This window comes from Triturus cristatus, chromosome 3_2 (assembly GCF_964204655.1).
Source record: "Triturus cristatus chromosome 3_2, aTriCri1.1, whole genome shotgun sequence".
Taxonomy (NCBI): domain Eukaryota; kingdom Metazoa; phylum Chordata; class Amphibia; order Caudata; family Salamandridae; genus Triturus; species Triturus cristatus.
In genome coordinates, this window is record NC_140584.1 from 604,791,120 (window position 1) to 604,809,079 (window position 17,960).

The 17,960-nt window shown below is 48.1% G+C and overlaps 1 protein-coding gene across 1 annotated transcript in view; it reads right to left on the reverse strand.

Moving 5' to 3' along the window:
• Positions 1 to 10,391: 10,391 nt before the first annotated feature.
• The window catches only part of LOC146857813 (uncharacterized), a 37,657-nt gene continuing 30,088 nt past the window's right edge, over positions 10,392 to 17,960 (reverse strand). The window contains exon 3 of the mRNA XM_085647073.1: positions 10,392 to 10,490. Within this exon, the coding sequence (XP_085503199.1) occupies positions 10,392 to 10,490 (99 nt within the window). The remainder of the gene's footprint in view (positions 10,491 to 17,960) is intronic.

A 17,960-nucleotide genomic window follows, 5' to 3' on the forward strand; every position in this document is an offset into this window, starting at 1 on the left:
ATAGAAAGGCTGTCGGAAAGTGACATTGGAATCCCGACGGAGGAGTCGAAACTGGCTCCGCCATTATTCATGGGATTACAATTCCGCTCCTCTTCCGACAGGCTCTGGGAGCCCATCGGCAGAGGAGTGGAATCCCCTCATGGGTTAATCATTAAGGTAACTTTTCATTTTATTTTTCTACCATTTAAAAGCATTCAGAAACATAATTTGGTTCTCACACTCCAATATTGAACAATATTGAGTCCACAAGGACTTGTATTTAAGAGGTAAATAATTCACTGATTCAGTTATTTACCTCTTTGACCCAGCCTGGCCCATTAACCCCTTCAGTGCCCATGACGAGCTGGACTCGTCATGGGCCGCGGTGGCGCTGTGCCCATGACGAGTCCAGTTCGTCATAGACCCCGCCCGCTAATTCAACGGCCGGCACAGGGCGGGGAAAGGGGCGGGCACTGAAGGGGTTAATCTGACATAGCACTGCTCATTATCAAGCCCTGCTATCTGCAGCCTGATGATAATAATGTAAAGTAAACACAGTCTTCCCTTGACCTTAACAGATAAATGTAACCCTGTGCCTATTTAAAAATACATTTGAGGCTGCAAGCTACTTTGAAGGTGTCTGGGAGTTACTGGTAGCTCACAATAGACTGGTTGGAGACACCTGGTGTAGCGGCTCAAGTGGTGGGGACTGGGGGCATGACAACACCAGAGGAAGATCTCAAGCTGGAAAAGGATTTTTAGCCTTGCGGCGTAACTCACCAAACACTCTAGAGCCTGGAAGCCAATTAATTAATGGTGGATAGGTCACCTGAGGGCCTCCAAAAAGACCTAATAGCTGCCCATTGTAGTTTTAGAGTGACTAAAGATAGAGCATCTCAAATCCTTTGTGCAAAACTTTTAATATCTCAGGAACTGACGCCAAAGTCAGTGAAATAGACCTATATGGATATCAGGAATTTAAGGGCACTCAATTGTGATTATAATTCCTGTTTGTTATCATCCTTCTAGAATCCTGCAAGGTCTTAGCAAATGCGATTGAGAGGTCCTTACACATAAACTCCTCCTCCTCATCTTCAAGACTGACAGTCTAAGGTGGGAGAGCATCTCTACTGAAAGAGGAGGATGGCTCAGGGGAGGAGGAGGCAGAGGAAGAATCCAAGCCTGCTCCTCTGCTAGGCGATGAAGCATAGGAAAACACACACTACTTGTTCTAAATGGGAAGATGACCACCATTGCTGCCTATTCCCTCTGAAGCCCTGCAAGGACACAGCAGATAATGATAATTGAAATTGGTGGAATTGCATAAAGAAGGCTCGTTGGTCATGTACTGGATAGGGCATATAGCCGTGCTGTCTGAGGTTCCTGGAATTTTGAGAGAAACTCCAGGAATTGGGTATTGTGCTGACTTGCAAACAGATCTATAAGTGGAACCCCCCCCCCCACCCCTCCCCCATCTGTGACATATCTCCTGAAAAATTAATGGGTTCAGAACAAACTCCTGTGAACATAGTAGTTCAAGTAATGTGCTTGTGAATTTTGGGTTCCCTTGATATGGACTGCCCTTAGGTTTAATACATTGTGCTCTCTCCACAGACAAATCCAATGAGCCAACTGTTCAGAGAAAAATAACCTTTCCCAAACTGGTGATTTAGGTAGGACATCTTGGAAAACGACAAAGAGCAATCCAATAACCCCTTGTGAGCTTGGGAATAGTGTTACTGAGGCCATCAAGGGGATCATTTACAAAGTGTGCAGTTCAGGTGTTTCCTATTGTTACTTAGAGCTCTTGTTTAAATATATATTAGAATCAATTAATAAATGAATCAAAGAAACAAAAATGACAGCAAAACAAATTAATAAAAAAGAAGAAACAATTAAAAAATAATCTGCACTCAGCCTAATGAATACTATTGAGCCTCAGATAGTTATGAACGCTGAACAATATTTAGTATGTTTCCCTGCACTTATAACCATTGTCTCACTGGAGCCTGCGACCTGGTTAACAACTCTGCTAACCGACGCTGGAGTCTCGTTCGTCTGACCTCTGGTGTAGAGCCCATCCCTCCTGAAGTGTTGAAGACTGATCCTCGGTATTCCAAGTTATGACATGGTGACAAAAGAGAGTTTTCAGTGTTCACGAGGAATTCTAAGCTCTAGAGCAAATGGATCCTACCTTGTTTATCCCTCAAAGTCTGTTCTTGAGTTGGAGCCTCAATCAAAAGGTCATCCAGGTAAGGGTGGACCATAATCCATTGGGAATGTAACATCCCCAGGATTGGAGCCAGGATTTTTTTAAACATCTGGGGGAAGTCTTGGGGTGAATGGAAAGACACGAAACTGCCAGTATTGACTGTCCGATGCTAATCTGAGATATTTCTGGTTGGAAATGGCAATGGAGATGTGTAGGTATGCATCCTAGAGGACTATTTTGGTCTGGAGGTCCCCCACAGAAATCAGTGGAATCACCAGCTGGAGATTTTTCAATATGAAGCATATTCTGGGAATAAAATTGTAGAGGAGCCTGAGGCCCTTATCCTGAAGTTCCACGACACATTCCTCATTAGAAATACTCATGAAGAACATCCCAAATTCTTCTCCTGTAAGGGGGCTGAAATTATAGGCGTCTTCTGTGTTCACAAAGAAATTCTGTTGTAAAGGGATTTCCTCATGCCGCTGTCCAGAGGCCATGTTATCCTCACTAAATGGTGTTCGGAAAATTGGGGATGTCAGGAATCCCCTCCCGCACATGGATTCCCTCCCACGATGCCACTTCCGTGAACCTGGTGCGCTTGGAGGAGAGCGGACTACAACTCCCAGAATGCCCTCCGGCAACAATTGCCTTATGCAACTCAAGAGTTCTGGTTACATAACACCAAGGGTAACGCCTAGTTTTCATGTTATGCAACTCAAGAGTTCTGGTTGCATAACACCAAGGGTAACGCCTAGTTTTCATGTTATGCAACTCAAGAGTTCTGGTTACATAACACCAAGGGTAGCGCCTAGTTTTCATGTTATGCAACTCAAGAGTCATGGTTATACAACGCCGAGACTACTACTTAAGGAGAAGATCACTGGGACTCGGCGTCGGATATTCTGATCTTTGCAGGAGTACCTGGTTGAGGTACACGGACCCGTTGGTGAGTTGAGCGGCGGAAGGAACATTCTAAGGAGCGGAGGAGAGGTGCTGGCGTGTGCTTCCTGCCCGTGTCCTGTCCCGTTCTGAGAGCCGTATTCAACGTCATTGGGCACAAGTCCCGTTGGTAGAGCCGAAGCTCCCAACGGCCTGACAATTTGGAGAAAACGAGGTTGGTGCGAGCCGAAGCTCCCAACCCTCGTTCCTTGGGTAAACACACGCTTAGAGCTAAGACGCTATCCAGGAGGTGTTTCCGCGTCTTAGCCATCGACACTCGTAGGAGAACTGGGATAGGTAGAGCGGCTGCTCCCATCCATTCTCTGCGCCACCTTGGGTATCATCACTTAAACCCGGATACAAGAGACGCACACTAGGAGGTGTTCCCAGCGTCTTTGTGTTGTGGCAGGACTCTGGGGGATACTGGTAGAGCGGCTGTTCCCAGGTGGTAGAGAGCCCGGCCGGGTGACTCCCACGTGCCCCCCCGTATATTCCACAACCTTGGAACTACCCTTCACAGCGGTCGAGTGGCATTGTCGGCCACTGCTTAGCACTGTGCCCTCCGTTGGAGCATACCGGGCCCGGTGTGCATGCGGAGGACGGTTAGAAGAGCTGTGAATGGGTATCGTACTTTAACTGGTGATTCCAGTACCGGTATTCTTTGTTGTCTGTAGTTGTTTATCTGTTTATTAAATCATCCTTAAACTTCCATTTCTCTGGTCCGTCGTCTGTTTGTCCCAACCCCGAGAAAGCCAGGACGTTACATAATATCCGACCACTTCCATAACCATCTCCTGGTTGGGCGAACGACATGGCCACGATTGAGGATGTGATGGCCGTCTTAGCCGCGATGCGAATCGAGCTCACCGCTTCCAGACAGGAAACAGCAGACATTAAGGCTAGAATGGACGCTCTGCAGAACGATCCGCTACAGGCGGGTGCCTCTCACACGGCCACGGCTCCTGCGGTTGTGGTAGAGATGCCCGTAGCCATTCCTTTGGCGACACCAGAGAGGTACAGCGGAAACCCCAACACAGTGCAGGTATTCCTCACTCAAGTAGCACTGCATCTGTCCTGCAAACCAAAGGCCTTTCCTACCAGCCAAGCCAGAGTGGCCTTTCTGATCTCGTATCTTGCTGGCAACGCGGCGTACTGGGCAGTCCCACTGGTGAGCAGGGACGACCCTATCCTATGTGATTGGGGAGCCTTCCGCAAGGAATTCTTGAAGGTGTTTGATCGAAGGGCAGACTCGTATACTGCCGATCGAGAGATGTTGGAGCTGAGGCAAGGCAACAATGATCTGGTGCAGTACCTTAATGCTTTTCGAAGGGTAGTGGCAGAAACCAAGTGGCCCATAGCCAAACAAACCGCGCTGTTTCACCAGGGCTTGAGCGAAGAGCTCAAAGATGTGGTAGCACAAATCGACCCCCAACCCAAGACATGTGAGGGCTTGATCAACCTGGTGCTACGGCTGGACCATAGATTGAACGAAAGAAAGGGCGATCACAAGAGGAAAGGGAAAGCGCTGCCATCGTATGTTTCGATGGGTGGCCCTGAGACCAACTCCTCCACCAGGACGGAACCCATGGACATAGGAGCTATAAGGGCGAGCCTTACAGCCACTGAAAAAGAATCACGACGCAAGCAAGGCCTTTGCCTTTACTGCGGAAAAAAGGGGCACTATGTACGCGAGTGTCCAGCCAAGCCAAAAACCTCACGATACCGAGCGAACAAAACGGTGACAGCAGTGGTGGACGCACCGGCGGAAAACTGAGGGACTCCGGGTCTAGGGAAGGGGCATCTTGGAGTCACACCCACATCCCTTCCATGTTGAGCCCGAATCAAGAAGGGCGAAGACATTTGTTTATTACCTTACACATAGGAGTGCAGGACCAGTGGATACCTGTGGTAGCCATGATTGATTCAGGAGCCACGGGCATGTTCATGGACTACAATAAAGCACGGAGACTGGGTCTCACTCTCCTTCCCAAACAGATACCAGAGGAGGTGTATGCAGTGGATGGGAGAAGTCTGGTGACCGGACCTATCGGACAGCACACAGGAGAAATACCGGTGAGGTTCGGAAAACTACATAACGAACGTATCGATTTTAGCATAATCAGAGCCCCGCAGTACGGGGTCATATTGGGTCTACCCTGGCTCCAAAAACATAACCCAACGGTGGATTGGCCTACGCATCACATTGAGATGACTTCCCCGTTTTGTGAACAATGGTGCGGCATGCGGCAGGACCCCCACGAAGGTGAGGTAGGCGAAGGTCACACGGTCGCCACGGCAGCAGAAAAGGACGTAAAGCTGCCCAGAGTGTATCACAGTTTCGGGGACGTCTTCGATGAAATCCGAGCGGAGGTGCTCCCTCCACATAGACCGTTCGACTGCCAAATCGACCTGGTTCCGGGGGGTAGCGTTCCCAGCGGCAGACTGTATGCGCTCACAGAACCCAAAAACGTACATCTACGGGGATATTTGGATAAGTTACTAGGGCTGGGGTTCATCAGGCCGTCGAAATCCCCTGCCGCATCGCCTCTCTTTTTCATTCCGAAAGCGAATGGCGAATTGAGGGCCTGCGTGGACTTTAGGGCCTTGAACGCGATAACCATAAAAAACTGGTACCCCCTGCCTCTCATAAGCGTTCTCCTGGAACAGGTAAAAAAGGCCCAAATATACACAAAGCTTGATCTCAAGGGGGCATACCATCTTGTGCGCATGAGGGACGGCGACGAATGGAAAACCGCCTTTAAGACCAGGTTCGGGCTCTTTGAGTACCTCGTCATGCCGTTCGGACTATGCAATGCCCCTGCCACCTTCCAATACTTCCTCAATGAGGTGTTCTGGGAGGTATTGGATATCTACGTGGTCGTTTACATAGACGACATACTCATCTACTCCAACTCAGTGGAAGAACACGTACAGCACGTATCCGCGGTTCTCAAAAAACTGAGGGAAAACATGCTATACTGCAAACTCAGCAAATGTGACTTCCACGTCACGTCAGTGGAATTCCTTGAGGTGATGCTGAGCCCCAACGGACAGGAGATGGCGGAACGCAAGATCAGAGTGGTGGAGGAGTGGCCGGTGCCCCGAGGAGTAAAGGAAGTCCAGAGCTTCATAGGCTTCGCCAACTTTTATAGGCGTTTTATTGAGGGGTTTTCTGGCTTGGTTACCCCGATCACGCAACTACTAAGGAAGTCACAGGAGTTCGTGTGGGGACCGGAAGCACAAAAAGCATTTGTGGCCCTCAAGAAGGCCTTCAGCACTGCCCCGGTGCTAGCTCACTCGAATCCGGAATTTCCCTATGTGGTAGAAGTGAACGCCTCTGATGTGGCGCTGGGTGCCATTCTATCTCAGAGGAATGAGGTGTCGGGTTTGCTCCATCCTGTGACGTACATGTCTCGTAAATTGAACGACGCGGAACGCAATTACCATATTGCGGAGAAGGAACTACTCGCAATAAAGGACGCATTTGCTGAGTGGAGGCATTTGTTAATGGGGCCAGACGCGTGGTTACAGTGTATACGGACCACAGAAACCTCCAGTTTCTGACGGCGGCGCTGCATTTGTCTCCCCGTCAAATGAGGTGGATGATCTTTTTCTCCGGTTTCAATTTCCACATCACATACCGACCCGGTACGGAGAACAGGAAAGCGGATGCGCTTTTGAGGCAATCGAACGCCAGGGATCCGCAGCCGGTTGCCGAACATTCCATCATCCCTCCAGGAGTTGTGATAGGGGTGATTCAACCACAGACATTCCTCAGGGGGGTCCAGAAAGGGACCCATACCTTCATGTGGCGGAGGTGGCTTCACAGTCACAAGGAGTGGCAAATGAAGGACGGGATTCCGGTGAAAGGACGATGTATGTTGTTACCCACGCCTAGGCTTCGAAAACAGGCCTTCACCTGGTGCCACGTGTCTCCCTGTGCCGGCCATCTGGGTGTCGAAAAGACGGTAGCGAGCCTAGGACGGCAGTTCTGGTGGCCTGCCATGAGAACAGACGTTCGGAATTGGTGTTCATCATGTACCGTTTGCGCATCCATGAAATCGGACCACAGAATATCGCAAGGACTCCTCCAACCCCTTCCTACACCGACCAAACCCTGGGAAAACATATCCTTAGACTTCATTGTCGGGCTACCAAAGGATCAAGGAAAGACGGCCATACTGGTGGTGGTGGACTATCTCACGAAGATGGGGCACTTCCTCGCTTGCAAACAGGTACCTTCGGCAGGAGAGCTGGCGTCGTTGTTATTGAAGAATGTAGTGAGACTACATGGCCTACCCAACGTGATCGTGTCGACCAGGGGGTCTCAGTTCACGTCGCACTTCTGGAAAACATGGTGTTCGGCGTTACACGTCAAGTCTGCCATGTCCACGAGTTATCACCCGCAGACGGACGACCAGACGGAGAGCCTGAACCAGTCGCTCAAACAATATCTACGTTGTTTTGTAGAGCAAGGGAAGGATGAGTGGGTGGACCTACTTTGGATCGCGGAAATCGCGTACAACAACGCCACACATTGTTCCACCAAGGCCTCCCCTTTTTATAGTAACTACGGCCATCATCCCCGGTTCTTGCCGTTTCTGCACCCGGTCAGGGAAGACAGTTTGCCGACAACAGCCAAGAGGGTGGCCCGCATCAAGGAGGCCTTGATGAATTCTCGAGTTGCCCTGGAGGGGGCTAAAGCCACGTATAAAGCCTTTTCTGATAGGAGGAGAAGGCCTGGACCAGTCTACAAACCTGGAGATTACGTCTGGGTCTCTACACGGCACATGAGATTCAAGAAAAGTAGCGTGTTCCATCCCAGCTTCATGGGCCCATATAGGATCCTTCGATGCATCAGCCCGGTGAACGTGAAAGTGTGCCTGCCCCAGTCCCTGCGGATCCATCCCGTGTTCCACGTTTCCCTCTTGAAACCCGCGAACGCGGTGAGGCCTCGTACGCCGGTGTCGGTGACTGTGGATTCGGAGGTGGAGTACAAGGTGGCCGGTATCTTGGATTCCAAGTGGCGCAGGTGCAAACTATGGTATCTGGTGGCATGGAAGGGGTACGGACCCGAGGAGCAGTCATGGGAACCTGCGGCGGGGGTTCACGCTCCTCGTCTGGTATCGTCGTTCCATCGTCGATATCCTTCCTGTGCTATTCCTGATGGGGGGCGCTGATGGGGGGCGCTGATGGGAGGGGGATGTACTGTCAGGAATCCCCTCCTGCACATGGATTCCCTCCCACGATGCCACTTCCGTGAACCTGGTGCGCTTGGAGGAGAGCGGACTACAACTCCCAGAATGCCCTCCGGCAACAATTGCCTTATGAAACTCAAGAGTTCTGGTTACATAACACCAAGGGTAACGCCTAGTTTTCATGTTATGCAACTCAAGAGTTCTGGTTGCATAACACCAAGGGTAACGCCTAGTTTTCATGTTATGCAACTCAAGAGTTCTGGTTACATAACACCTAGGGTAACGCCTAGTTTTCATGTTATGCAACTCAAGAGTCATGGTTATACAACGTCGAGAGTACTACTTAAGGAGAAGATCACTGGGACTCGGCGTCGGATATTCTGATCTTTGCAGAAGTACCTGGTTGAGGTACACGGACCCGTTGGTGAGTTGAGCGGCGGAAGGAACATTCTAAGGAGCGGAGGAGAGGTGCTGGCGTGTGCTTCCTGCCCGTGTCCTGTCCCGTTCTGAGAGCCGTATTCAACGTCATTGGGCACAAGTCCCGTTGGTAGAGCCGAAGCTCCCAACGGCCTGACAATTTGGAGAAAACGAGGTTGGTGCGAGCCGAAGCTCCCAACCCTCGTTCCTTGGGTAAACACACGCTTAGAGCTAAGACGCTATCCAGGAGGTGTTTCCGCGTCTTAGCCATCGACACTCGTAGGAGAACTGGGATAGGTAGAGCGGCTGCTCCCATCCATTCTCTGCGCCACCTTGGGTATCATCACTTAAACCCGGATACAAGAGACGCACACTGGGAGGTGTTCCCAGCGTCTTTGTGTTGTGGCAGGACTCTGGGGGATACTGGGAGAGCGGCTGTTCCCAGGTGGTAGAGAGCCCGGCCGGGTGACTCCCACGTTCCCCCCGTAGATTCCACAACCTTGGAACTACCCTTCACAGCGGTCGAGTGGCATTGTCGGCCACTGCTTAGCACTGTGCCCTCCGTTGGAGCATACCGGGCCCGGTGTGCATGCGGAGGACGGTTAGAAGAGCTGTGAATGGGTATCGTACTTTAACTGGTGATTCCAGTACCGGTATTCTTTGTTGTCTGTAGTTGTTTATCTGTTTATTAAATCATCCTTAAACTTCCATTTCTCTGGTCCGTCGTCTGTTTGTCCCAACCCCGAGAAAGCCAGGACGTTACAGGGGACATATTTCTATGGAGTAACTTTATGAAATAATTTGGTAACTGAGTTACTTGAGACCAAACCCTCTCATCCGTGTTAAAATTTTAAAAACACGACGTTCAACAGGAATCTCTGGATTTTCAGGATAGTCCACCTTTACCTCCTGATTATCGAGGAGAGTTGTTAGAATGGGCACCCCTGGGCTGAATTCTTGATCTGTTGTGGCAGAAATTAGGCATTTTCTTCCTATAATTATCATAATTCTTTCTTCCATCCTCATTTGGCTTTTGTTAGTAGTGGAAAGGTTGATTTCACTTTTGTCATTTAAATGAATTTGGCAGCACGTCCTCTACTAACCACCCCCCCCCCCACTAATTTGGTGCCAGAATAAAGCATGCACAGGAGACAGCTCTTCTGTGCAGCATCAGCGTTACAGCTTCAAAGATAATAGATGAAGCCTGGCTCCCTCAGCTCCTGCTGATGCCATTCCTGACACTCTTTAATTGTCAAACATTAGACCAGACACATATTTTGCCTGAAATTCCATCCTTCCTAGAAGCTGGGAAAAATCATTTCCCTCTTGGATACGCGAGAATAGTGACTAGGAGTCTTCGACAAGAGACTGGTAAGAATAGTCTCCATATTCCTCCAATCTCATTGCGAGAGCGAGCCCAGTGTGAGATCTTTTCAAGGCATTCTCTACCTTTTTATCAATTGGAGCCAACAATATCACATCCTTTGAAATTAGTGAAGGCTTCCCTATGCCAATAGCTAAGAGAGGGTCTATTGTCAGATCCGGATAGAGCTCAGTTTCTCCTTTGGCCAAACGACATGTTCTCTCAATAAATCGTGGTACAGAGACCCTATCAGGGTCCATCCGCTCCTTTTTCAACAGGTTCATCACTGCAGATATAATCGGAACTCTGGGAAGGATTGGTCTGTGAAACTGACGGAACCATTCAGTACCCCGGCACTAGGCTGCTTCTCTTCTACTGGTAACTGAGGATTGGAGGAGAGGTAAGCAAATGTAGACTTGATATCCTCTTTATAAATGCATTTCCCTCCAGGAGTGGTATAATGTGTCCCAAAACTAGCCTCCTCTACATCTTATTCAGGAGATGCCCAAGAGGAAATAGAGGCTGGAGAAGACAGCGTAAAATTAGATTTCCCTGAAGGAGAAGACGAAGGAGGATCTACGTCTCTGGTGATTACAAGCCTTAGAGAGAGGCTTAACCATCTTCTGGAGATTCAATTCAGAAATCAGAGGAGTCTTGGATCTCCTACCCGTGGAATCAACTTTGCAAAAGTCCTTATTGCCAGGCAGCAAGGGTGAGTTAGGGTGGTTCTTCTGCAAATGTTTCCCCGTGGTGAGCAACACAAGCACAAACACACGGGAAGATAGGACCCCTTATATAGTGCTTGGGTCCTTAGGATTAGGCTTTCAAGAAAAATGTCCTTATGAAATAATACTTTCCTCACCACAAAAAAGTTCGTTATATATTATTCCCCCTTTTGGTCAAAGAATTTGAGTAATGGAAGCATGCCATTATGAGCAGTAGGAGGACAAGGCGTATCAGCTGAAAACAAAACAACTCCTGAAGGGGTTGCCTACCTGCTATAAATATAGTGCCCCGCAGAGCGTCTGTAAGATGGTGTCTGAGAGACCTGGGGTCATATGTTGAATACATTTTGTCTAATATAGAAAAGCGACGGCCTGCACACATGGTCGTCGATTAACTAAAATACCGAAGGTAGCAGAAGTGACATCACATTCCCTTCGACCGTATACATCACAGGAAGTGACACCCTTTGACCCCTGATGTCATTGCAGAAAGTGACATCACAGGACCTCTGACCCTTTTGTTACAACGAAAGTGACATCTTGAAATCACTTCACAGTTGAACCACAGTCGAGCATCGGGAATGACATCACTGAAGTGGATAAAAAAATATTAGATTAGAAAGTACACTCAAAAAAATACCATGAACCCAATCCTACTCGAAGTGTTCCCATGTAATTTCAAGATCGGTGTTTGAGGATGTATTACTAGGATAAATATTGAACACAAAACCAGGTAAAATCATGACTGGGAGAGTGGAATGGACTACAGGCAGAGGCACAATTCGGCCTCATGGCCCCTTCTGCCTCCCCCAGCACTAAAGACAGTGCTCCCACCAGAGAGACCACAGCTTCCTGATTCCGCAAAGATCATTTCCACTGCCTGCCCAAACCCCCTCAATCTACACAGACCCTCTGATCCCCCAGAGACCCTCTCTCCACTGCCTGCCCAAACCCCCTCAATCTACACAGACCCTCTTATCCCCCAAAGTCCCTCTTTCTCCACTGCCTGCCCAAACCCCCTCAATCTACACAGACCCTCTGATCCCCCAAAGATCGTCTCTCTCCACTGCCTGCCCAAACCCCCTCAATCTACACAGACCCTCTGATCCCCCAAAGATCCTCTCTCTCCACTGCCTGCCCAAACCCCCTCAATCTACACAGACCCCCTGATCCCCCAAAGACACTCTCTCCACTGCCTGCCCAAACCCCCTCAATCTACACAGACCCTCTGATCCCCCAAAGACCCTTTCTCTCCACTGCCTGCCCAAACCCCCTCAATCTACACGGACCCTCTGATCCCCCAAAGACCCTCTCTCCACTGCCTGCCCAAACCCCCTCAATCTACACGGACCCTCTGATCCCCCAAAGTCCCTCTCTCTCCACTGCCTGCCCAAACCCCCAAGCGGTCTTCCGTGACTTTATTTATACCTCGAGGCGAGCCCGCCTCGAGCGGTGTGGAATGCATGCGTGTCTTGTATACATTGTTTGGTAGAGGCCGAATGGCTCTCTACACCTTCTATCAGAAATGACCACCTACCGCGCCCTCACTTGTAGATCAATAGAGAACAAGCTGGCTCCTTTTCTTTGAAAAACATGCAGCCTTCCAGGTTTTTTTCAAAATGCACATTCTTTGCCGCTGCTGTGAGTATCGTGAGTGGGTTGCAACAGTACCTGTTGTTGCCATCCTCTGTTATTTATACATCAGCTAAACGCGTGCTTTCTGAGGCTGCTGGTTATTTACAAGCATGGTTCATTATATTTTTACTGCCTCTCTGAAATAGTTACACACAACTGTAATTGTGTTGTGATTCTTCAACTCTTTCATAAATTGGAGCAGCAGTGGGGCGCTCCTGATGGATATGGGGATGTTGGTTCAGATCTTGGGTGCATAGATGGAAAAGGTTTGCTACCTTATGTAAGAAAGGTGTCTCATTTTGTGTTGTCACCCCCCAAAAGTTTTGGACTGATGCTGCTGGTATTTCCACCCTCTCTTCTGACCCAGTGCATGTGCTCTGACCCCGCAATATGTATGTGCAAGCAGCTCATCCTTGATTGGTATATTTAACTTACCTGTAAGTCCGTAATATTTGGTACACAATGTACCCAGGGCTATTAAGTTAGATGTCACCAGTGGACTGCAGCACTTCCTGTGCCACCACCACAGTAAAAAAGTGAAAACATGTCTCCAGGTCTGCCATGTAGCCTTGTTGGCCAGCTTTTTATCTGCCCTGTGAGGGCAAAATAAACCTGACATGGTAAAATACACCCTTTTGTCAAGTGAAAACTGTGAAAAACCTTCTTTTTTTAAAATTTATAAGCTACCCCTAAGGAAGTCCTTAGTAGCCCATAATGCAGGGTGCTAATTAAGAACAAGCATTTGCAATGAATAGGTCTTGCATTTCTGAAAGTTAGAACTAATAGCATTGTAAACGACAATGTATTTTAGTTATGTTAAAGGAGTGGATGTATGTAGCGTGGAGTTGAATTATGTGGGTTGGATTGAAATTGCTAGTTGTGGAATTGTGTGGCATGGAATAGTGTGGTGTGGAGTGGATTTGTGTAGTGGAAATATGTGTCATGGTGTGCAGTTGAAGTATGTGGATAGTAATTTTGTTGTACTGAGTGCACTGGAATTATGTAGAGTTGGATTGGTTATCAAGGAGTGTAAATATGTGGATTGCTATTTTGTGTTGTGGGGTGGTAGTAGTGGAGTTTAATTACGTGGCGTGCTGTTGAATTTTGTGGCATGATGTGGAATTTTGTGGTGTGGATTGGATGCATGTGTTGTGTAATTGTGTTGTTGATCTGTTCAGGCTATCTTGAATGTATTTTCTTAGGCTTTAAAAATAGAAGTTAAAAACAGCTGCAGTTGTTGGAGGCAAAGTTACTGTTTGGCCCGTTGCGTGGACAAAATCAGAATGTTTTTATTTATGCTGCAAAAACAAAGCACTGCTTTGTTAATTCGGACAAGCACAGTGGCACAAAATAATGTATGCAGGCTGCAAATAAACATTGTACCTGGACCATGGTTGCAAAATGCCGCACATTTAGTTCCGAATCCCACTGTGACACAAGAGTTAAATAAAAAAACACTGTTTTCTAATCTCCGTATTTATTGTCAAACAGTTTGCCTTATCAGATGACCGGTGCTTATGTCACTTTAGGAATACGAAATGGCGTCAGTGTATCAGGCCTAAGTTATACACAGTGCGGGTGCCGTATACGCAAAATATACCTTAACCCTGCGTTGACAGATCTGTGCTCTATGCTTTCTTTTAAAGGTACAAATGAACAGACCTGGACAGCTACATAATGTGAGAAGTGCGGGTGCTAGCACCCCCGGGAACAGCCACAACCACCTTGAGACCCTCTGGTAACCAACCTCCAGTTCCATTTTACCTTAAGGAGAAGTGCTGTACTTTTTAAGCTAAAGGTGCTTGTGCTCAATTAAAGGGTGTCCTCATACAAGAGGCGGAAGTGGCTGCCATGAGAGAAGTTTTGCAGTAGGTCTAGTTGAAATAATGTACAGCGGTGCAGGAAGGACAGCAGCAATGAAGGCGCAGGAAGGGGAAGCCAGTGAGGAGGCATTGGGAGGGAGGGGGGCAAGCCAAATCGAGACCAAATTTGTGTGTGTAAAAGGCCTCTTTATTTAAACAGGTACATATCACATTAAAAAACACTGGCAAATGCCTTACAAAACTAAAACCTCACTATACATCAAATAACTGACCACCTGGTCCCCCCCGCCCCTACGATCCCCTGAGCAGTTCCCTCACCCCGTCGTTAACATAACAACAACTTTACAACCTTACACAGTATTGCAGAGAAAATTCATGCCCTCCAATGAAACCCAAATCTCCTACCTGCCTTTCTGCAACTGTAACTAACCAACGTATACTCTAAAACTTAGCCTACCTGCCTACCCTTTTACTGCTGATTAGCCAGAAACCGGTCCCAGGATGCTTGTTTCCGGTCCAGGGAAGACATGGCCTGGCAGTTCAGGCTGGACTGTTCCCATGAGGCACAGGGTCAGACTGATTTGCCTATGGCCATGTCTGAACTGGGGTGGAGGAGTGAGCTAAAGAATGATGATGGTTGAAACCCAGATCAGTTGACTGGGGGTGAGTGCTTGCAATGTCCAACACTCTGTTCATCATCCCCTTTGGTTTTGCTACCCTTTTCCTGCCCCTGCTCACAAACTTCCAAGACTTAACCAAAAAACTTCTGCCAACCCTAGCCAACTTTTAACAACCCCGCCAGCGCCTGTTCCAAGCGACAGATTGAACAAAAGGCTTCCCCTATGCACCTGAGTTCAACAAACCTAGCCGAAGATTTAATATATAAATCCCCAAAAGCAAAACCCCAGCCAAAATCCCCAGGAAGAGGATGGGAGGGTGGGCAAAAACTGCACTATGCTACTCTGCTCCCAGCCACCAGGTCACCAAACCTAAAATGGTAGCTGGGAGCGGCGTGAGCACCCCTTTTATCTATTGGGCTCTATTGGTCTATTTTCCAAAGAAGCCCAAAATGCAAACAACATGGCCGCTAATCGGCCAGCCCCACTCCCTCCCAATGTGCCCAGGGGGGCAGACCTCGCAGGCTTCGGCTGCTCCCCAGATCCCCCTTTGCGCGGCTGCCATTGTTGAAAATTAAATGCAGCTTGCCGCGCTACTGTAAGCAATGCTTAATACTAATTTTTAAAAACTATTATAGAACAGGCACAGCAATGACGGCGTGGAAGGGGGAAGCCAGGGAGGAGGCATTTGCGCTGCCACCGTTGTTGAAATTAGGTGCATACTAATTAAAAATAAACAATCATGAAAGCGGGTGCAGCAATGGCGGCCCGGAAGGGGGAAGCCAGCGAGAAGGCATTTGCGCTGCTGCCATTGTTGAAATAAGCAGTGCTCAATGCTCATCTGAAGAGCTTCCTCCATATACAATGGATAAAGTGGCCTCCACCAAAATGCTGATCCCATTTTGCCTGTGATCCTGTGATTAGCACGGGAGGAGGGATCAGGCAGAACAGGGCAGTGAAGAGGATCTGATGTAATGGGTGGAGCAGGCGACTTTGATGCTGGGGAACCAGGTTCGAGCCAGCGCACTGATACCTTTGGAGTGCCGGTACAATAGTTTTAAAACAATGAAAAATTTAAAACAGACAATGCGTAAAACATGAAAGAAACAGGCAATTAATGAAATCTATGCAAAAACGCTTTTCCCGTATCTGTTTCCCCACATCGTGATGTAATCCGAACAGAGCTTGCTTTTCAAATATCAATGAAATTGCCATGGGATGGTTTGTTAACATCAAGGTATATTTTTGGGCGACCGGCGCGCAACAAGAAAGGTGCCCGCAATGATTGATTGTTAGAAAAAAAGATTCCTACTCCGACCACAGTTAAACTCATTAACGTGAAACTGCCGAAAGCCAACGTGATACTGCCCTAAGCCAGTCACATCAAAGTCACGCTCTCATCTTAAAGTTGAAATCCACATGCTGTCCATAGCGCACAACCAGAGAAAGCGGTGCAGAGCGCGGTGTCCGTGAAGTGGGCGCCGCGCTCATCATTAAAGTAAAAAAAAAGAAAGAGCGCAGTGTCCCTGAAGTGGGCGCTGCGCTCATTACTAAAGATAAAACAAAAAAATTAAACCGAGCGCAGTGTCCCTGAAGCGGGTGCAGTGCTCCGAATTAAAGTAAAAAAATAAATAAACAAACAGAGGGCAGTGTCCCTGAAGTGGGCGCCGCGCTCCGAATTAAAGTAAAAAAAATAAATAAAAAATAAACAGAGTGCAGTGTCCCTGAAGCGAGCGATGTTCTCAACTTCAAACTTTTAAAATTAAAATTTAAACTGAGCGCGGTGTCCCCAAGCGGACGTCGCACTCAGCATGCAAATACTACAAATAAAAAAAGCAGCCGCCATTGTTAATAAACTAAATAGTGCTCACCCACTAGGTAAAGCATGACCTGTAATGAGCCAAGTAAAAGGTCCAATCCTTACGGGCGGTAACAAATGGAGACAAGGTGGTACCCAGGAGGGACTAACAAGCCTCATAATGAATCGGAAGCCAGCATTCACAAAAGACAATGACTCAAGCCAATTGAAAATATGGGCAGAGAGTGGGCGGGGCTTCCACAGCATACTCTATTACAGCATGCCTCGCAGAGTGAGCAGTGCATGCGGGCTGCCGCTAGGCTCGACCTAAAAAAACCCGTCCCTTTTATGTTTTACATGTCCCGACACTGAAAACTCAAAATTGTGTCTTTCGCTGTAGCAAGGCCGGTAGTCCTATTGGCTAACATGGGGTTGCACGAGCCCACGCTCTGAGTGCTAACTTCCATTTGAGCCCACCAAATATAGTACTCCGAGGTATCAGATTAATTAAACCTGACTTATTGCAGAAGTCAGACTTAAAGTAACTTTTAATGCAAAGGTGACTTTAAAAAGTCACCACTTTCTTGCCCCAAAGTGCTGTTTCTAATTAACTACAGCAATTGTCAACTAAGACAACCTGCTGCCCTCTTGCTAGGAGGTGTGAAGCGCTCCCGGGAGCAGGGAGCAAAATGACTAGTGGTGGTAGGAGGTGTGACTTCCTCCAGCAGGATCGCCATAGGGCTGTTGCCACAGATGGCTCAGCTTCAAAAAGGGCTACAGCCTCTGAGAGGCAAATGCAGGTCACACCTTAGCTTGCCCACTCGTTTGTGTAGGTAGACAGGCTGGCATTTACCTCAGATGGAGAAACCCATTGCAGAACCAATTTTCTAGGAGGGGTGACTAATTATAATAGACACACATCAAAGGTGTGCCCAAAGCTCTGACCCGGGGAAGAAGGGTCCTGGCATTTTAGATTTGGGCCGAGTGTAGCAATGTGGGATTATTTAATGACAAACCCACAGGAAATGGTGAAGAAGGGGGATGGTTGCCCCATGCGAATTGTACCTCCATTCGCTAGTGAGTCCTCTCCACCTATAAACTCGAAATTGGCATAAATGTGGCACCCTTGGTTTCCAGCTTCAGAAAACTGTTAGACTCAGAAAGGACAGAAGATGAACTGCACCTGCTGAACCTGTGTACCTCAGAAGGAAAAACTGCATCAAGTAAGACTGCATTTGCTGAACCAAGGCGCAA